We start from the raw sequence: 20,488 nt of genomic DNA, 5'->3' as shown, positions 1-20,488 counted from the left end.
CAGTGAAGATGCCATGGGGTGTCAGGTGGTCAGGGGACTCCAACACTGAAACATGTTTTCCACTGATGCTGCGTAACCTGCTGTTTTTGTTTGAGTTCCAGCATTTTGTATTTTTTCTTGTTTGTTCTGGTAAAAATTCAGTTCTTTTTTTTGGGCAGTCTGAAGAAGATGGTGGAGATAAACTTTCTGTGTGTGCATAAGAAGCTGCGCTCTAAACGGGTGGCTCCAGTCCTCATCCGGGAGATCACCAGGAGAGTCAACCTGGAAGGCAGCTACCAGGCTGTATACACTGCAGGTGTGGTGCTGCCGAAACCTGTAGGCACTTGCAGGTAAGGTCCATGTTTATCCCATCCTATTGAGCAATAAATGAGAGTCTTCGATTCTTCGGAACAGGAATAGACCATTGTGCCCCTCAGCCCCCTTCACCATTCAATGAGATTGTGTCTGATCTTCAATCTCCTCCCTTATCATTCATCTGATGCAAACATCCAAATAATCATTATTGCCATCCAGGGCAGGTGCAGCACAGGTTCGATACAGAATAAAAGCTCCATCTATACTGTCCCATCAAACCCTTACATAGCCACATTGCAGGTAATTATAATGAGATACAGACACCCCTCACCACCAAATTCTGCTATCAGGAGGTTGAGGTAGTTGGTGGATGGTATGGATTCCTGGGTGCAGAGACTCTGGTGGCGGGGTGGGGAATCCTGGGTATAGCAAGCTGTGTTCCTGTGCATCAAACTGTGATGTGCTGCATACTTGGATTCAGGTGTAAACACAACCTGGGCAATGAATTGTATCACTTGCTGTAGTGGTACAGCAATGTGCTCTGTGTACAGAAAGGAGTTTACCTGCAACCCACCCACCCTCTGTGCTCTTCAGTGGACCTGTTGTTTCATGAGCCTTGGGCCTCCAGGCGTGGCTGCTTGGCTAAGGGGTGTTGACTGTCCTGTAAATCTGTTCTGTTCTCCCTGCGCTGGTGTCCAGTAACAGAAAGTATGATGATGCTCTTATCAGATAATGTGACCCCAGCATCTCAGACTAGACCATTCTGTTCACAGCGGGGTGGACAGTGACAAAGGAATGATCCGCTCTTTCCTGTTGATGGTCAGGTGACAAAATCCGATGTGCTATCAAAACTCTGCAGCACAGTGTGTTTAATACACTTGAAGAAGCTGTGAACAAACACTGTTAAAGTGACACTAAGTGGGTAAGTTGTTACTGTTGAAGGGAGTGTGCAATCTTCCAGTCACCTCTGGCAGCAGTCAAACCTCTCCTTGTAGCTGCTGTGTAGTTCTCCGTATACTGTGGTATAATCTGTGGCATTGCTCGTATGCAGTCTGAGTTGTGGTGCAAGGCCAAATTTGGGCTTCGGCCAAGCCACTAATCGCAGTGGGCAAAGCTCTCAGTTCTGTCAGTGACTGACTGGAGTATTCTGTGATCTGTTCGGCAGGTACTGGCACAGGTCACTAAACCCACGCAAACTAGTAGAGGTGAAGTTCTCCCATCTGAGCAGAAACATGACTATGCAACGAACAATGAAACTATATAGACTGCCAGAGGTGAGCCTTAACACTGTATGTCTCAGTGAAGCCTGTCTGTAAGCATTACTTGTGCCTTGTGTATATCAAACCTGCTGCCTCCATTATAACAGGTGAATTGTTGGTCCCTTTTTCTTTCTTCATTGTTTATGTTTCTCTATTCTTCTCATTTCTAATTGGTAAATAGCCAAGCAGCAAATAACCAATCACATTGCTTGCCTCCATTAGTTCCTACTTCAAGTTTGACCCTCGTCATATTCCACTGATAGAAACCCTCAGCCAAAGAGGCCATGACTACTGCTTGCACATGCAAAGATCATTATCACATAATAAAACGTTCCCAAAAGAATTGCAGATTTTGCCTGAGCTTTTGATGTTCCCTCCATTCCACATTGGCACATTCCCTCAGTGCTGGGGCTCCAACTCATATATATGCTTCTTCTCCTCGCCCAGGAGAACCTTCATGCGAAATGGAATGAAAAAGGTTAATGCAGAACATAATTTCATGTCAAACTTTGACCGTGCTGGCTAAGGGCACCACTGAGAAACAGCAAGTGCAGGACCAATGTTGTGAAGCACTGAGTCACCAATAACTGCAAGGAAGAATGGAGACATGAACGTTGGAGTCAGTCAGGAGTTTGATGGGCTGAACTTCAGTGATCTACACTTGATTAAATATGTTACTCGACTGATGAACAGAGAGACACTTTTCACTCCATTATCTCAACTACCTCCTCCAGCCTTACAGCCTCTGACAACTGCATTCCTCCAATTTTGGTCCATTACAAATTCACCACCACTCCATCCCCACCACTGGCAGTCATGCCTTTAATGTCCTAATCCCTGGAAAACTCATTCGCTCCCTCTCCCTTCCTCTCTCTCTTTTAAGGCGGTTCTTTTAAAACCTCCCTTTGTAACTAAGCGTTTTGTCTACTCTGCTCATATGCCCTCTTAGACGTTGATTATGCTCGTGAGGTGCACCTTGGAAAGGTTGCTATGGCAAATGTGCTGTCTCAATGCAAGATGCTGTTGTAGCTCACTAACAATCTTTTGTGATTACGTGCCTAAATACCTGGTGAACAAAATAGAGATCTACCCCATAAACTGTACAATATTATGCCTCTCCGTTAAACATTTCTTTTAAAGCTTTTTCTGCATCAGTGCTGTAAGCATAGAGATTTATGACGAGTTCATTCCCATGGGGGCATGGTGCGCTACCTTCTCACCACAAATCGGGGTAACGCAAAGTATCAAACTGCATAAAATCTTGAGAGTTTTCTGAAGGTGACTCTGCTGGAGATGAGTTATGTACCGGAAGTTAACTAGTCGTTGCCTTTTGATCCCAGAGAGAAGGACCACACTGCAGAACATGTTTTTTATTGTAACCTCTGAGTGGGAAAGTCACTGGCTCAGTTCCTGCTCCAGAAACCTGACGATATAATTCCAGCTGGCTCTCCAGTGCAGTACAATGCGAGTACTACCTTTCAGATGAGACAGTCAGCTGAGGCTCTAGCTGTTATCTTGTGTGGATGTAAAAGAGCCAGTGGCACTAATTGAAAAGGGGCACTAACTTCTCCATGTCCTGACCAACATTTAACCCGGAACTAACAACCCCAAGACAGACAATCTGGTCATTATTTTGTTGCTGTTTGTGGGCAGTGTGGCAGCCACTTTTCCTGATATTACAGCAGTGAGTTTCTTAGAATGGTTTGAAGTTCATAAAGTTTGCTCCAAAAAATACAAGTCCTTTTTAAGCAGCTACAATAGAGATTTTGTGTGAATGAAGGCTGCAGTTCAACCATCTGCTCACCAGTGGTGCAATTGGCAAGAATAATTAAATGGTTTTGCTGTGAATGGCGCCACCAAGGATACATTAGTGGGACTGCACCTTGTAAAGTGCTCAGACAGGCAGGACGTTTGAAATGGATTGCCAGAATTTCCCATCTGATGGCAGTGTTCAAGGAAGATCAACTCATCTCTTTGTCAGCACTGTTCCCCAAATCCAAATTCCCAAGTCAAAGATGGTCAAGGTGCATAAAGAGGGCTCCGAGCAATCTTCAATGCTGGCTTGCTAAATCCTGACACTGCTGCAGAGTGTCTGGGGCACCGGTAAGCGACTTGAGGCCATTCAGTGCAATGTGGCATGACAATTGTTGCTGCTCCCCACTACCTGCTGTAATGGGGCATTCCCAGGAAAGGAAACAACTAGCAGCTGAGCGGGAAAGCTTTACGGACTACACCCCCAACGAGAGATGGCACTTTCTACAGGAAGAGGAATTATCTGTTGAAAAATGGTTTGTTGATTTATCTTTTCACGTGCGAGGAAGATGTTGTGATGTTCCTGGGGTAGGAATACCACTAAAGCCTCATGGTTATCAAATGAAGTGCTGCAACATGGTGGCTTTTCTATATCTAGAGCTGACTGATACCAAGTGTTGGAGCCATGGTTGAAGTTAATTTTATTCCCTTAGTTACACTTAGAAACCCATAGCATGCTCAAGCTCTTTTAGTTTATTGTTCAGAGCCTGTGTGCAGCTCTCGGCACCCAAGGGGGCAAGAAATGTGATTCATAATATCTGGGGTCTCGGTTAAAAATTAAGACCGTTTTATTTTGTTTTGGAAAGAGTTTTCAAATAGTTTAAAAGGAATTGATCAGGGCAACTCCAATCCTTTGATGAAGGGAAGGTTTCAAATCCCAGGGCACACGAGATAAAAGTAAATGAGGAATTTAGGAGTCTGGCAGGGCGCAGCAGGAAAATAGAATTTTTTCACCCAAAAAGCTACTGAATCACATTATTATCCTGATACAGAAGGAGACTATTCGGCCCATCGTGACTGCACCTGCTCTCCGACTGAGCAACACATATAGAGCCATTCTCCCACCTTCTCCCAAAACACTACATTCTTTTTCCAATTACTGTCCAGTTCCCGTTTGAAAGCCTCGATTGAACCTGCCCCCATCACACTCTTTGGCAGTGCATTCCAGAACCACTCACTGTGTGAAAAAGTTTCTCCTGTTGCTTTTGAAAATAACTTTAATCCTGAGTCCTCTCGCTTTTGATCCTTTCACAAGTGGGAACAGTTTCTCCCCATCTCCTCTATCCAGACCCCTCCTGATTTTGAATATCTTAATCTAATCTCCTCTCAATCTTCTAGTCTCCAGGAAAAGCAGTCCCAACTTCTCCAAATTAAAGAGTACAACGAACAGTACAGCACCAGAATTGTACACAATATTCCAATGTGGCCTAACCAAGGTTCTGTTCAGCTGCACCATTGCTTGCCAATTTATATACTTAGTGCCACGACCGATGAAGGTAATCACGCCGTATCGTATGCCTTCTTGACTACCTTATCCACCTGCGTTGCCACTTCCTTCATCCCAGGAATCGTTCTCCTGAATCTCTTCTGCACTCTCTCCAATGCCTTCACATCCTTCCTAAAGTGCAGTGCCCAGAATGGGGGACACTATTCTAGCTGAAGATGAATGTGTCTTGCTCTTGTACTCCACACCCCTATTTATAAGTATGCCCCTATTTATAATGAAATCTACATTATCCTAGGCATTATACCTGTTATCTAAACATGTCCTGCCACCTTTAGTGACTTATGGACATAATACCTATCTGCTCCTGCATCCCCTTTGTACCCTTTATTTTTTATTGTGTCTCTATGTACTTCCTACCAAAATTAATCACTTCACATGTCTCCCCATTAAACTCCTTCAGCTATTTGTTCACCGAATCCACCAACTTTTCCATGTCCCTTTGAAGTTCTATTCTATCCTCCTCACAGTTCACACTGTGGATGTTGTCTACATGGACTTTAGTAAAGCATTTGATAAGGTCCCTCATGGCAGGCTGGTACAAAAGATTAGATCACATGAAATCAGGGGCGAACTAGCTGGATGAATCCAGAAGTGGCTTGGCCATAGAAGTCAGAGGGTAGCAGTGGAAGGGTGTTTTTCCGCAGGGATCAGTTCGGGGACCTCTGCTCTTTGTAATAAATATAAATGAGTTGGAAGAAAACGTAGCGAGTCTGATTAGCAAGTTTGCAGATGATACTAAGATTGCAGGAGTTGCGGATAGTGATGAAGATTGTCAGAGAATACAGCAGGATATAGATAGGCTGCAAAATTGGGCAGAGAAATGGCAGATGGAATTTAACCCAGACAAATGCGAGGTGATGCATTTTGGTCGATCCAATTCTGGTGGGAACTATAAAATAAATGGCAGGAGCATAGAGACAGAGAGATCTGGGTGTGCAGGTCCACAGATCCTTAAAAGTGGCAGCACAGGTGGAAATGGTGGTAAAGAAAGCATATAGAACATACAGTGCAGAAGGAGGCCATTCGGCCCATCGAGTTTACACCGGCCCACTTAAGCCCTCCGTTCCACCCTATGCCCGTAACCCAATAACCCCTCCTAACCTTTTTGGACACTAAGGGCAATTTAGCATGGCCAATCCACCTAACCTGCACGCCTTTGGACTGTGGGAGGAAACCGGAGCACCCAGAGGAAACCCACGGGGAGAATGTGCAGACTCTGCACAGACAGTGACCCAGCAGGGAATTGAACCTGGGACCCTGGTGCTGCGAAGCCACAGTGCTAGCCACTTGTGCTACCGTGCTGCCCATATGGCATGCTTGCCTTCATAGGACAGGGTGGTGAGTATAAAAGCTCAAAAATTATGTTACAATTATATAGAACGTTGGTTAGGCCACATTTGGAATACTTGTCCACTTCTGGTCACCGCTCTACCAGAAGGATGTGGAGGCTTTGGAGAGAGTGCAGAAAAGGTTTACCACGATGTTGCCTGGTATGGAGGGTATTAGCTATGAGGAGAGATTGAATAGACTGTGATTGTTCTCCCTAGAGAGACAGAGGCTGAGGGGTGACCTGATAGAAATCTATAAGCTTAGTTGGGGAATAGATAGGGTGAACAGTTGGACGCTTTTTCCCAGGCAGAAATGACAATTACAAGGGGGCACAAGTTCAAGGTGAGGGGGGAAAGGTTCAGTGGAGATGTGCGGGGGAAATTTTGTTTACACAGAGGGTGGTGGTGGCCTGGAATGCACTGCCAAGTGAGGTGGTTGAGGCAGATACGTTAGCGACCTTTAAGACTTATTTGGATAGGCACATGAACAGATAGGGTATAGAAGGATACAGGCGATTGGTCTAGATAGGACACGTGATTGGCGCAGGCTTGGAGAGCCGAAGGGCCTGTTCCTGTGCTGTATTGTTCTTTGTTTCTGTGTTTTATCTGAAAATTTGAATTTCTGGCCTGTGCACCAAGGTATAGAGCATTAATGCATTTCAGGAAAAGCAAGGATCCAAGCATGGACTTCTCAGGAACTCCCATCACAAACCTTCCTCCAGGCAAAAAACATTAACCACTAGTCTCTATTTCCTGTTATTCAGCCAGTTCCGTATTCATGTTGCCGTTGCCCATTTACTCATTGAGCTATAACGAGTCTGTTGTGAAACACTGTATCAAGTGCCTTTTGGAAACACATATGGACCACATCAACAGCGCTGTCCTCATCCGAGCTCTCCGTTACCTCATCAAAAGCTTCCCAAGTTAGTTAAACACCTTTTTTACCCTCGAGTCCATGCTGGCTTTCCTTCAATTAACCGTCATTTGTCCAGGCGACTATTAATTTTGTCCCGAATTATTGTTTCTCGACATTTCCCCACAACTGAAGTTAAACTGACTGGCCAGTAGTTGCTGGGTTTGGCTCCACACCCATTTTTAAACAAGGGCAAACATTTGCAATTCTCCAGTCCTCTAGAGTCTAAGGAAGGCTGGAAATTTATGTCAGTTGCTCTGCAATTTCCACTCACTTCGTGTCACTCTTGCGTCCTAAAGTCATGGCATTAGTTAGTGGGCAGTGTAACTGAGGGCAAGGCAATTGCATAACCTTTCCAGGCACGGAAAGGATGTGAGGACACAATGAAATGATGTTGATGATCTTGGGCATCAGAAACGCTTTCGGGTCTTCTGCCTCTTTCTGTAAATTCTGATGTTTTTCGAATGTTTCAGACAACAAAAACACCTGGTCTGAGACCAATGGAAAGTAAGGATGTGGAGGGTGTGTGCAGGCTGCTGAGGGAATACCTAAAGCTGTTCCATCTTACCCCAGCAATGAACAAAGAGGAGGTCGCTCACTGGTTCCTACCTCGGGAAAATATTATAGAGACTTACGTGGTCGAGGTAAGTCTGACTCAGATTTTCAGGGTGTGCAAAGCTAGTAATTGATACAGCGCCTTTAACTTCTGAATTGTGGCTGGTAAATCAGTCAGGGTTCCTGCTCCGAGTAGCTCTTGTAGCCCCTGCTGGTTATGTAAATAGGTAGCCGAGGATCAACACATGAAAAATGTCACAGTGCCCATAGCTGGCAGTTAACCATAATCCACTTCCATCATTGTAGATATCAATTCCAAAGGTGTCACACAATCAGGTTTACAGGCAGACTCAACTGTTCAATTAAAATAAAACTGCAGCAGCTGGAAATCTGAAATAAAAACAGAAAATGCTGGAAAAGTTCAGGTCATTCAGCATCTGCTGAGAGGGAACAGAGTTAATATTTCGAGTCCAGTATGACTCTTTGTCCAAAGGGAAGAAAAGTCACATTGGACTCGAAACATTAACTTTGTTCCTCTCTGCACAGATGTTTCCAGACCTGCCAACTTTTCTAGTATTTTCGTTTTTTATCTCAACTGTTTAATACACTCCTGACATCTCGTTAAAGAGTGTTTGCTGTAATCCTCTCTACTTAGCATTTTAGAAGCTTTGCAAAGCAAATTTTTTTGTTCTCTTTGTGCTGAGCACGTTACTGCTTGAGTCTTTTATTTCCTGGCACGAGCTTAAGTGTTGTAACACCAGTTTTATCACCCACTGCTTATGGAAGGCGAACTCCAATGACCAGCTAGAAAGGCTATAGGCGCAAGACACTCCTGCCCGACGCAACCCACACCATAGCAAGAAACAACAGCATAGTTGAAAAGGAGAGAAAATTTGAGAATGGATGCTGAGGCTCTGTGACTGACTCATTGTGGGGAGAACCAAGGAAGTATTGTCCCTCTGTCCCTCAGGCAGATTGAATTCCAGTGCTGCTGTTGCTGGGGCAGATTGAATGCCACTGCCCCTGTTGCTGGGGCAGATGTTCAACTGTGCAAATTGGTTCCCAAATGTTTTGCTGTAGTTCCTAAGATTATTGAAATCATTCACCTTTGCAGTTAACCAGATTGAATGTTAAAACAGTTTTGTGACTGAACCAAGGCACAGAGATATGGTTTAAAATTGAAAGTAACTCCAGGGTAACAAAAGGTTGGTTTTCCAGGCATGAAAGTTTTCAGAGTGGCTTATTTTCCCTGGTTAATGATAAACTTTGATCCTTCAGCGCTAAAGTGCATTGTGTAAGTTCAGACGGGATCTGAGCACCTCTATTGATTACAGCTCATGTAGTCTCTCTGTCTCTCCCTCTTTCCCCTGCCTCAGGTTGCCTCATTCTGTCTATTTCTCATGGTTTCCCTCCCTGCTAGGACTTCCCCCTCTCTCGGGCTCCAACACACTCCTCCCCAATTTGGACGCCCCCTCTCTCTGATTCCCCCGCGTCTGGACACGCCTCTCTCTGGTTCCCCCACGTCTGGACGAGCCATCTCTCTGGTTACCCCGCGTCTGGACGAGCCCGCTCTCTGGTTCCCCCCCGCGTCTGGACGTGCCGTCTTTCTGGTTTTCACTACGTCTGGACGAGCCCTCTGTCTGGTTCCCCCGTGTCTGGACGAGCCCTCTCTCTGGTTCCCCCGCGTCTGGACGAGCCCTCTCTCTGGTTCCCCCGCGTCTGGATGTGCCGTCTTTCTGGTTTTCCCCATGTCTGGACGCGCCGTCTCTCTGGTTTCCCCGCGTCTGGACGATCCCTCCCTCTGGTTCCCCCACGTCTCGACGCGCCGTCTCTCTGGTTCCCCTGCGTCTGGATGTGCCTCTCTCTGGTTCTCCCATGTCTCAAAGCGCCGTCTCTCTGGTTCCCCCACGTCTGGACGCGCCTCTCTCTGGTTTCCCCCACGTCTCTACCCGCCCTGTCTGGTTCCCCCGTGCTTCGGTGCCCCTTCATGCTCCTGCTCTGTCCTGCCCAAGACGTACTTCTGGGCTGACAAAGGAAGTTGCAGGTTGTTTGATTAGAATATGAAGTGGTAAGTACTGCTTTTTGCTGGTGTTTGCCTAATCCTGGTACAGGCTCTACAGTGAACTTGTCAGGCTGCATCTTCCCAGGCTGCTTGGTTCTTCACGAATGTACAAATAACTCGCTGTTCTTCCCATCTTGTTTCTCCAGAACCATGATGGAGAATTGACAGACTTCTTCAGCTTTTACACACTCCCTTCCACCATCATGCACCATCCTGTTCACAAGAGCCTGAAGGCTGCTTATTCTTTTTATAATGTCCACACCAAGACTCCTCTCGTCGACCTCATGAATGATGGCCTCATCCTTGCAAAGTCGGTATGTGACATCCCTTTTGGTCACCTATCAAACAAAATCAGGAAGCTCCTCGGATTGCTTCTCAGTTTACAGTACACAGTTAGCACAACGTGATTGAAGAGTGAATCAGGACTCCATGCCGAGTCTGGTAGCCAATATTTCAGTTGCCTGGAGCCAGTCAATTTCATACCATTTCCATATGTCTGTTGAGTTGCAGTCATAACCTTCCTGACACTCGGCAACCTGCCTGACACTATCATATGCTCAATCCATTCCCCTTTATATAAACTATTGCTCTCCTTCCCCTGTAACACCCCACTCCCCACCATCTCCCCTCTTGCTAAGTTTGGCATATGGTGTTTCTGCCTTCTCCTTCTCTCCGCCCCCAACTCCGCATTCAGCTGAGAAAAGGATAATTCCCACTTCACTCCATGGTTCATTGTACTGGAGGTGCATGAGCCATCACTGACTGCAGTACACCTGATAACCAATTAAGATAGCTTTTTATGCAGCAGGAATCTTACCGCATCCCACCCTCTGGGTAAAGAAGCTACCTTGAGATCAGTTTGAAAACCCCTCTACAAAATATATGAAGCAGGACAAGCCCTCTAACAGTTTTGCTGATGTCGGGGATGAAAGCAAGGGGTTGTCGAGCCTGAACACTTGGTGTTGAGCAGATGATCTGAATTTAAAATAGAAATGGTGGAATTACTCAGCAGGTCTGGCAACACGGTAGCATTGTGGATAGCACAATTGCTTCACTGCTCCAGGGTCCCAGGTTCGATTCCGGCTTGGGTCACTGTCTGTGCGGAGTCTGCACATCCTCCCCGTGTGTGCGTGGGTTTCCTCCGGGTGCTCCGGTTTCCTCCCACAGTCCAAAGATGTGCAGGTTAGGTGGATTGGCCATGATAAATTACCCTTAAGTGTCCAAAATTGCCCTTAGTGCTCGATGGGCCGAATGGCCTCCTTCTGCACTGTAAATTCTATGATAATCGATAGAGAGAGAGAGTTCAAATTTCGTCTCACTGACCTTTCATCAAAACGTTCTGACTATTGGTCATATTGTTGCCTGAGATCATAGAATAGAATCACGACGGTGCAGAAAGAGGCCACTCAGCCCATATAGTCTGCGCTGACCCTCTGAAAGGGCCCCCACCCTATCCCCATAATCAAGTAACCCCACTTAACCTTTTCAACTCTAGGGGAACTTTTAGCATGGCCAATCCACCGAACCTGCACATCCTTGGACTGTGTGAGGAAACCGGAGCACCCGGAGGAAACCCACGCAGAGAACATGCAAACTCCACACAGACAGTGACCCAAGGCTGGAATTGAACCTGGGTCCCTGGCGCTCAGAGACAACTGCTAGCCACTGTGCCACCCATAATGTTGGTCGAGGGAGTAGGTGGGGTGAGGACAACTTTCCAAAAGCACTGTGTATCTGAACAGCTAACAAGAGCCGTGACATCTAAGCTTATCTGTGCACTGTGGCTCTCTACTCTCGTAGAGGTCTTTATAAAAATATAATGCTGCTGTGTATACCCATGGCTGGTTTGTACAAGCACTGGATCCATTATTGTGCAAGCACTGGCTGCTTGTCTTTCAATGGTGCAAGCTCACTGGCCATAGTGATGCCGTCTTCAATTGTAGCGGCTTAGGAACTATGCATAAATTGTTCCTCTGTTGATGTCATTAAAAGAGCTAAAACTGACAAATGGTCCGGCCTGACGTGGAAATGGATTATGTCAACCCAATGCCTCATTAGTTGGACTCCACAGAACAAGGCAACCCCTAATTCAGCAGGCATGGACAATCGTAATATCTTGATCAGTATGAGATCATAGAATTTACAGTGCAGAAGGAGGCCATTCGGCCCATTTGTGCAGACTCCGCACAGACAGTGACCCAAGCCAGGAATCGAACCCCTGACCCTGGAGCTGTGAAGCAACTGTGCTAACCACTGTGCTGCCCCACATGAGAAGTGGGATAACACTAAACATTTAGGGCAGCATGGTAGCACAAGTGGATAGCGCTGTGGCTGCACAGCGCCAGGGTCCCAGGTTTGATTCCCCTCTGGGTCACTGTTTGTGTGGAGTCCACATTCTCCCCGTGTCCGCAGGGATTTCCTCCGGGTGCTCCGGTTTCCTCCCACAGTCCAAAGTCGTGCAGGTTAGGTGGATTGGCCATGGTAAATTGCCCTTAGTGACCAAAAAGGTTAGGAGGGGTTATTGGGTTACAGGGATAGGGTAGAAGTGAGGGCTTAAGTGGGTCAGTGCAGACTCGATGGGCCGAATGGCCTCCTTCTGCACTGTATGTTTTATGTACCTGCTAACCTGGTACAATAGGTGTACCACTGAAAATTTAGCTGGGGTATATTGCAAAGGGAGCTTTACTCTGAATCTAACCCATGATCTACCTGCTTTGGAGGTAATTGTTTCTGATGCTGGGTATCTAAACTGATATGTGTCCTATTCCCAGCACTAAAATCTGGATGTTAGCTGGATGTGAATATTAGTCGTTAAAGGTATTCCTGTTTTAGTGTTGTCCCTGTGTAAATACCACAGGGCAGTTCCGTTCCAAGTCTGATATTCTTGTTTAATTGTTTTTTTCCTCCATTTTAACAGAAAGGATTTGATGTTTTCAATGCACTGGATCTCATGGAAAACAAAACTTTTCTAGAAAAGCTGAAATTTGGAATTGGAGATGGCAACTTGCAGTATTATCTATACAATTGGAAGTGCCCTAGCATGGCTGCTGAGAAGGTAAACCAGAACAAACTGTCTGAATCACTGTTGCCTCACACTGTCTGTATAAAAATGCAGCCTCCCATTTAAGACTGAGATGAGGAATTTCTTATCAGAGGGTCATTAATCTTTGGAATTCTCTTCCACAGAGAATAGTGGAGGAATATGTTCACGGCCGAGTTAGACAGATTTTTGAATGACAAGGGAGGGCTACAGGGACCGGGATGAAAATGGATTTAAGGCCATGATAACAGATCAGCCATGATCTTGCTGAATGACAAAGCAAGCTCAATGAGCCAAATGGTCTGACTCCTTTTATTTCTTATGAGATGTGAGAATATGACTCTCAATTGGACATGTAGCAGAACTAATGTCCTGAGCAAGTTATCTGGGCCAACTTAACAGTACTTGGTGATGAGTTTAGGCAGGGCAGTATTTATAATGACCAGTGCTCTATTTTGGCCTGGCCTGTGGTCTCGCATTTTCCGTTACTTATGCCAAGACTGCATTTATTGCTCGGTGATGCGTCATGGGGGACTGAGGGTATGATCCTTTCCCTCAGACACACTACTTGGTAATTTTTCCTGATGCCAGCTTGTAACTGACCATCCTTTTCTACTTCCTGTTTACAGCTTGCCATGATGCAACTTGAACTTGTCAGTACTATTGCATCCTAATATCGCGTTGCCTACTTGGCTACCTCACAACCTGGCCTGGTCCTGCCTTGCTTCACACACAAACTTTCCTACAGGGCAGCACGTACTATCTCTGTCCTTCCCCATAGACCCCAAAGTCTCTTCCTTTTTTCCAAAGATCAGGCTCCCTGCCCATATCCCTTAATCTTTTCTCCTCTCAGAAACACAGAGGGCATTGTTTCAGTCTCATTTGAACTGTCCACTTGAGTGTCCTTATCCAATAATTTCACACCTTGGTTTTTCCTTCTGGATAAAAAGAATCTCCTGACTTCCTTTCCAACTTCCTTGTTTAACTACTGTCCCCTAGGATTTGAACCCTTCATCACAGTGAGTCAGTTATTGGGTACAGCACCCATTATTTAATGGTAATTTTGTAATCTAATTGTAAAAGTAAATAATTATTCTATGAAAGTGTTGCCATTATAATGTTATTGTCATGAATGTCATGTATAACTGCACACATCAGATCAAGAGTGGTGTCAGCCTTCTGTCTGGTATGGCAGTCTATGCTGCACTGGCTGCAGAGGGCGCATGGCAGTCTATGCTGTACTGGCTGCAGAGGGCGCATGGCAGTCTATGCTGTACTGGCTGCAGAGGGCGCATGGCAGTCTATGCTGCACTGGCTGCAGAGGGCGCATGGCAGTCTATGCTGCACTGGCTGCAGAGGGCGCATGGCAGTCTGCTGCACTGGTTGCAGAGGGCGCATGGCAGCCTATGCTGCACTGGCTGCAGAGGGCGCATGGCAGCCTATGCTGCACTGGCTGCAGAGGGGGCATGGCAGTCTATGCTGCACTGGCTGCAGAGGGCGCATGGCAGTCTATGCTGCACTGGCTGAAGAGGGTGTATGGCAGTCTATGCTGCACTGGCTGCAGAGGGGGCATGGCAGTCTATGCTGCACTGGCTGCAGAGGGCGCATGGCAGCCGATGCTGCACTGGCTGAAGAGGGTATATGGCAGTCTATGCTGCACTGGCTGCAGAGGGTGCATGGCAGTCTATGCTGCAGAGGGTGCATGGCATCCGATGCTGCACTGGCTGAAGAGGGTGTATGGCAGTCTATGCTGCACTGGCTGAAGAGGGCGCATGGCAGTCTATGCTGCACTGGCTGCAGAGGGTGCATGGCAGTCTATGCTGCAGAGGGTGCTTGATTCGCTGGCCTCTTGTTTTCTCTCAGCTCTCTTTTCCCAGCAGCTGAGTTTTTCGTTTTTTCTCTCCCCTTCCAATGCCCTTCCAAACAGTCAGTCTCCAGAAAGCACGGCTGTCAGAAACTGGCTCCCAGTTGGCAGCATTGATGGCTCACTTGCAGGCATAATGTCCTTGCAGTGGAGGTATGGACGCCCAAGAGGTCATGACTCAGTGGCCAGTTCACCATACAAAAGATCTTTGGGGTAAACGGCCATCATCTATCTGATGAATGTGGTTGGCTAGTGCAGACGTAGTTGACATGGTAATGACTATATGCTGATGGGTGTGTCTGTCTTTTCGGTTTGGTTTTTCAGTGGGTTGCAGCTGAAGTCAGCCAAAGCAGCTGTACTATTGAGCTCTCTGCCATGAAGGACTATCTCTTGATCATTTGGTGAATTCACAAGTTTGAATGTTTTCAGTATTGAATGTAAACCCTGATGTGCTCCTGTTTAAAGGTTGTTAAGTCTTTTGGATGTTAAAAGGGCAGCTTAAAGGATTACTTAGTGTTGAATTCTTTGGGGTGTATTTGATTTACTGGTTGCTAAGATGTTCACTGTTTTTGAAAGGTTAACTTGAGTTCATAGAATAAACATTGTTTTGTTTTAAAAAATACTTTCCATTTCTGCTGTACCACACCTGTAGAGTGGGCCGTGTGCTCCCCATACCACACTCTATTAAAAGTTGTGGGTCAGGTGAACTCCATGATACACTTTGGGATTCTCTAAACCCTGGCCCATAACAGTTCACTTCGCTATTTTGTTTGCAGCCACACTCAGAAATTCATGGAAGTCTGTCAGATCAGGTCAGATGCACTGTTATAAGGACATGGGAATAGTCTTTAAGCAGAATGTGGGTGTGTATCCCAGTCTAGTATGTGTAATAGCTGTGCTCACGTTGCAGTCGATTAACAAGGAGGAACAGCGTAAGATTGTATATTCTTTGAGAGGAAGTGAGGGGTGAATCAGACTATGTACCTTCAGATTGGTTTTACCTGTAAGATGGAGCCAAATAAAGGAGGTAGGAAATGTAAATTATCTTACTGGTCAAAAAAAAGTTCAGATTTTCCTACAGTTACCTCTGATTTGGAGTTGTTGGGTTTTATGTCAGACCCCTGGAGTAGTGAGTTGCCATTGAAGGTGAAAATCAAGGCAGAAAGGCCACTCTGGAAAGAATGAGCCAGCAAATTTGATATTAACTATGATTTGCGTGACTGAAAATTGCGACTGATGAGAGATAATGTTAGAAGAAGCAAGTGGCACATGATGCAGCATGTATACAATAAGGGTGGTAAGATTCACAAGGGATTTCTCCCTAACCCCTGATGTAAGCAGCAGCAGCAGAGTAATGGGCTGCTGTGGGCACTCCTGTGGGCAGCACGGTAGCATTGTGGATAGCACAATTGCTTCACAGCTCCAGGGTCCCAGGTTCGATTCTGGCTTGGGTCACTGTCTGTGCGGATTCTGCACATCCTCCCCGTGTGTGCGTGGGTTTCCTCCGGGTGCTCCGGTTTCCTCCCACAGTCCAAAGATGTGCAGGTTAGGTGGATTGGCTGTGATAAATTGCCCTTAGTGTTGGGTGGGGTAACTGGGGTATGGGGATAGGGTGGAGGTGTGGACCTTGGGTAGGGTGCTCTTTCCAGGAGCCGGTGCGGACTCGATGGGCCGAATGGCCTCCTTCTGCACTGTAAATTCTATGATAATCTATGTAACCTCGGGTGAAGAGTGACAAACACTCGAGACACCTTTGGGAAATGGTGTAAACAGCTATTTGTGTTTGTGCTCCTAGGTTACAGCAGGAGATCAGAAGAACCCCAGATAGGTTGAATAGAGCAATGTTTGTTCACTGTAATAAATGACACTAAACACTATGGGTGCCACCTCTCATCTTTTGAATCTTTTCCCACTGTTCACCTCTCTGCCTAATGGTGTCAAACTGCTGTTCTCTCTCCACAGGTCGGACTTGTGCTGCAGTAAAGTTGCCATCATTGGAGCTGGAAAAAGCCACCAATCAGCCATATCAGAAATGTCCTCTGACCTCTGGCCTGACACCACTGAACCTAGAAGCTTACGAGAAGTGGGAGGGAATGGAGCCCATGGAATTCCGAGAGAGTTTACAGAATATGCCATCCCACAGACATTTATTACCCTGCCCAACTCTTGTCAAAATCAAGATTATATGCATTAGACATGATTTTAATAAATGGATTAGAACCAGTGAATGTGGAAAAGGCAATGTCAAGAGCATGCAAACATTGAAGCCGTGTTTTTATCTCTTCGAGCTTTGACCACGAATTCTCTCGTCCAAAAAATATTCCATCATCTAAATATGCCTCACTTATTAAAACTCTAAGAATCCACTTTACATTTTAACCAGAGTAGATTTATTTTTGGTGGGCAAATGTCCTATTGTGGAGCCTTTGGACAATCTCATTCGTGAGCACACGTTGAACAGTCCCGAGCAGTATTTCCAATGCAGAGGGTTGTATTTGCCGGGTGTTTCTAGCCTTTAGAATTGCAGCGCTTGAGGAGTTTCTATTGTTGACGCTGTACACTGAAACTGCAGATGGTCAAAAACGCCAACCTTCACTCCATTTTATAATTTTTGTTCAAAATATGGGAGAAGAGAGTTCTTAAGAGTTAAACATATAATGTGTGGCATGCAGCCTGAGGGAGGTCAAACCCTGGGCTGGATATTCTGGTCCCCCAGCTGCGTGTTTCTTGGCGACATCCCATTTTCTGGTAGCAGGATTCTCTACCCCTGCCACTTGTCAATGGAGTTTCCCATTGGAGCCACCCCATGCCACCAGGAAACCTGCCGGGCGAGGGGGGGGCAACAGAATGCACTGTCGGCAGGAAAAGAGAATCTCAACGGCCTGTGAATTCCAGCCCTTATGTTAGCACCCAAGCTTTCGACCAGAAACTACAAACACACAAATGCCAATGTAAGCCATTGTTAAGGACAGGAAACTAAACATCTTGCAATATCCAGAAGTCAGCAATACAATGGGTGTAGTGTTTTCACCATAGGGTGTGTGTGTCTCTCTCTCTTGCTTGGGCACTCTCTAGCTCATGCTCTCTCGCTGAGATGCATTCTCCCACTCTCCATTTTTTTTCCTTTTGTGTGTAACCCTTACCTTAAATGCTCTGGTTAACATGATGGTATTTTTTCTTTCATTTTCTGGTTGTCCTTTCATTTGCATACTTTCTTTGTTCTCTGTTCTTTTCACTTCTTTTTCTCCTGTGGAAACCCAAGATGTTTCACATTGATGAAAATTAAATGGCATTGCATTGAGATAACCGCTCTAAAGTGACTAATTTTAATGCTGTATTCATAAAACTCATGTATGTGTAAAATGCTCTTTATTCAATCCAAAGATTTTATATATACTACTCTTTCTTTGTTGTAGGGGCAGGTACCATTCTAGGTATGGGACTAGTTGGCAAGTGGTGAGGTTTGGTGATGCTTAGAACCTGGTCAATGAACCATATTCAGGTTTAAATTGGTGGGACCTGAGGCCAGTTGCATTATGTTCATGTTTTTATCAGATCTGAACTACTTTGAATCTATTAATCACCGTTATTTTATTTTGAATGTAAACCACCTTCCATTTTGTTTGCTGTAATTTATTGCCATGGGTGTAAGGTTCTATAGAGCTCAGGGGCCATGTTTTGCATAGTTACAGAAGCTACCCTTACATTAAGCATGTACCATAGACTTGACTGCTGTAAAAATGGTTTACATAACGCAGCTGTAATGTGGTTGCACATCATGTCTACAAAATTGTATTATCTTTTTTAATATGATTTTTGGGTGCGAGAGGCACAGATATTTACAGGTGGAACCTATCCAGCCGCAGTTTGATATTTGCTTATTTCTCGATCTAGAAGCTAAACATACTGGATGACAAAGTGTAGTGGTCATGTTACTGGACCTTGGACCAAAGGTCAACTGAAGAACAAAAATTGTGGATGCTGTAAATCTGAAATAAAAACCCAGAATGCTGGAAATACTCAACAGGTCTGACAGTATCTGTGGTGAGAGAAACAGAGTTCATGTTTTGAATTCAGCATTTTCTGTTTCTATTTCATGAATTTCCACCAGTTTGAAAATTTTGGATTTAATGATCTAAACACCTGGCATTAGTAAAAGTCACCATGATTGTGAAAAACACAACTTGTTCACGAATATCCCTTAAGGAATGAAACCGGTCATTACCTGGTCTGCTATCTTAAGTATGACTCCAGTCCTATACCAATGAGACTGACTTACTTTACCTGTGAAGTGGTCCAGCAGTTAGTTAAAAACACGGTGAGCACGTTTTTAAGAGCACTGGGGATGGATATGAATGTCAGTCTTGCCCATACTCTCTGCATTCCATAAATTAATTAAGAAAATAAAGATTAGAACTGGGAATGGCCCTCTTGACCACATCACCTTTCTCCATTTAATTGGCTCCTGAGCCCATTGATCCTCCTCGTAATTGTACTGCTTTTGAAGTTTTAGCTACCTTCCCGTGTTACCTGAACCCTTCACCATGTCACTCCAACCTTTTTTTTTAGATTTCACTTGGAAGCAGGCTTCCAAATAAGATATGTCTAATCATTTAAGTCTAAAATGTGAAGGTTAGGTGAATTGGCCATGCTAAATTGCCCCTTAGTCTCCCAAGATGTGCAGTTTAAGTGGGTTGGCCATGGTCAATGTGTGGGGTACGGTGGGGATTGGGCCTAGGTTAGAGTGCTCTTTCAGGGCCGGTGCAGACTCGATGGGCTGAATGGCCTCCTGCACTGTAGGGGTTCTGTGGATTCTCCCCAATCAGTTTTCACATCTCCACAAAATTCATAATCTTAAATATGTCATGAGGTTGAAAATGTTTTATAAAGTTTCATTCTAACTTTCTTGTTTGTTGTACTGCGTGGCCCTATATATAAGTCCAGGATCCTGATTACTTTATTAGCCAATCTCTCCTACCAACTTCAAATATTTTAATGAATACACCCAGGTCCATCTGTTCCTTCTTTAGAATTATACTCTTTATTTATATTGCATCCTTGTTCTTTCTGCCAAAATGGATATTTTACACTTCTCTGCATTAAATTTCATGGGCCACTGAAAGCCTGTCATAATCCTCACAGTTGACAATACTTCCAAGATTTGTGTCAGCTGTAGATTTTGCAATTATGTCCTGCACACTCAAGTCTAGGTGATTAATATATGTAAAGAAAATAAGTGATCCTTGCACTGACCCCTGCAGAACCCCACTGTATACCTTCTTCCAGTCCAAAAAAACACCATTCACCATGACTCGCGCTTTTGGTCTATGGGCTTTAACTTGTCATGCCCTGTCATGTGACACTTGAAATGGCTTTTCGAAGTCCATGTACGCCACCAACAATATTACCCTCATCAATATCTCAGCAAAAAAAACATAATGAATTGCCCTTAACAAATCAGTGCTGGCTTTCCTTCATCAATCCACATTTGTTAGTTAATTTTGTCCTGAATTATCGTTTCCAGAGCTATCCCACCACTCACATTAAACTGATTGGTCTATAATTGCCATTTTTTTTTGAACAACAGTATAATATTTAAAATCAGGGGAGGAGGTGGCACAATGTTATTATCACTGGACTAGTTAGCCAGAGACCCAGGGTAATGCTCTTGAGATCTGGGTTCAAATCCCACCACGGCAGATGATGACATTTGAATCCAAACAAAATTGGAATTTAAGAAGCCTACATTACTACAAGACCATTGTCTATGGCTGTAAACCCCATTTAGTCTACTAATGTTCTTCAGGGAAGGAAATCTGCCATCCTCATCTGGTCTGGCTTATCATAGATTATC

At 45.1% G+C, this 20,488-nt stretch overlaps 1 protein-coding gene across 3 annotated transcripts in view; it reads left to right on the top strand.

Moving 5' to 3' along the window:
- LOC140398338 (glycylpeptide N-tetradecanoyltransferase 1-like) overlaps nucleotides 1-18,658 on the top strand; it is a 128,859-nt gene extending 110,201 nt beyond the window's left edge. For 2 of the 3 annotated variants that reach the window (XM_072486919.1, XM_072486920.1), the window contains exons 7-12: nucleotides 159-329; nucleotides 1,460-1,568; nucleotides 7,587-7,757; nucleotides 9,877-10,044; nucleotides 12,648-12,785; nucleotides 16,597-18,658. In XM_072486919.1, the coding sequence (XP_072343020.1) occupies nucleotides 159-329; nucleotides 1,460-1,568; nucleotides 7,587-7,757; nucleotides 9,877-10,044; nucleotides 12,648-12,785; nucleotides 16,597-16,617 (778 nt within the window). In that variant the 3' untranslated portion in view covers nucleotides 16,618-18,658. The remainder of the gene's footprint in view (nucleotides 1-158; nucleotides 330-1,459; nucleotides 1,569-7,586; nucleotides 7,758-9,876; nucleotides 10,045-12,647; nucleotides 12,786-16,596) is intronic. The other variant, XM_072486921.1, reaches the window with a different exon arrangement.
- Nucleotides 18,659-20,488: the final 1,830 nt, after the last annotated feature.

The sequence above is a fragment of the Scyliorhinus torazame genome, chromosome 21 (genome assembly GCF_047496885.1).
Source record: "Scyliorhinus torazame isolate Kashiwa2021f chromosome 21, sScyTor2.1, whole genome shotgun sequence".
In the NCBI taxonomy this organism is placed as follows: Eukaryota; Metazoa; Chordata; class Chondrichthyes; order Carcharhiniformes; family Scyliorhinidae; genus Scyliorhinus; species Scyliorhinus torazame.
Note: the sequence above shows the minus strand (reverse complement) of the source record. Positions and strands in the feature narration are given on the sequence as shown.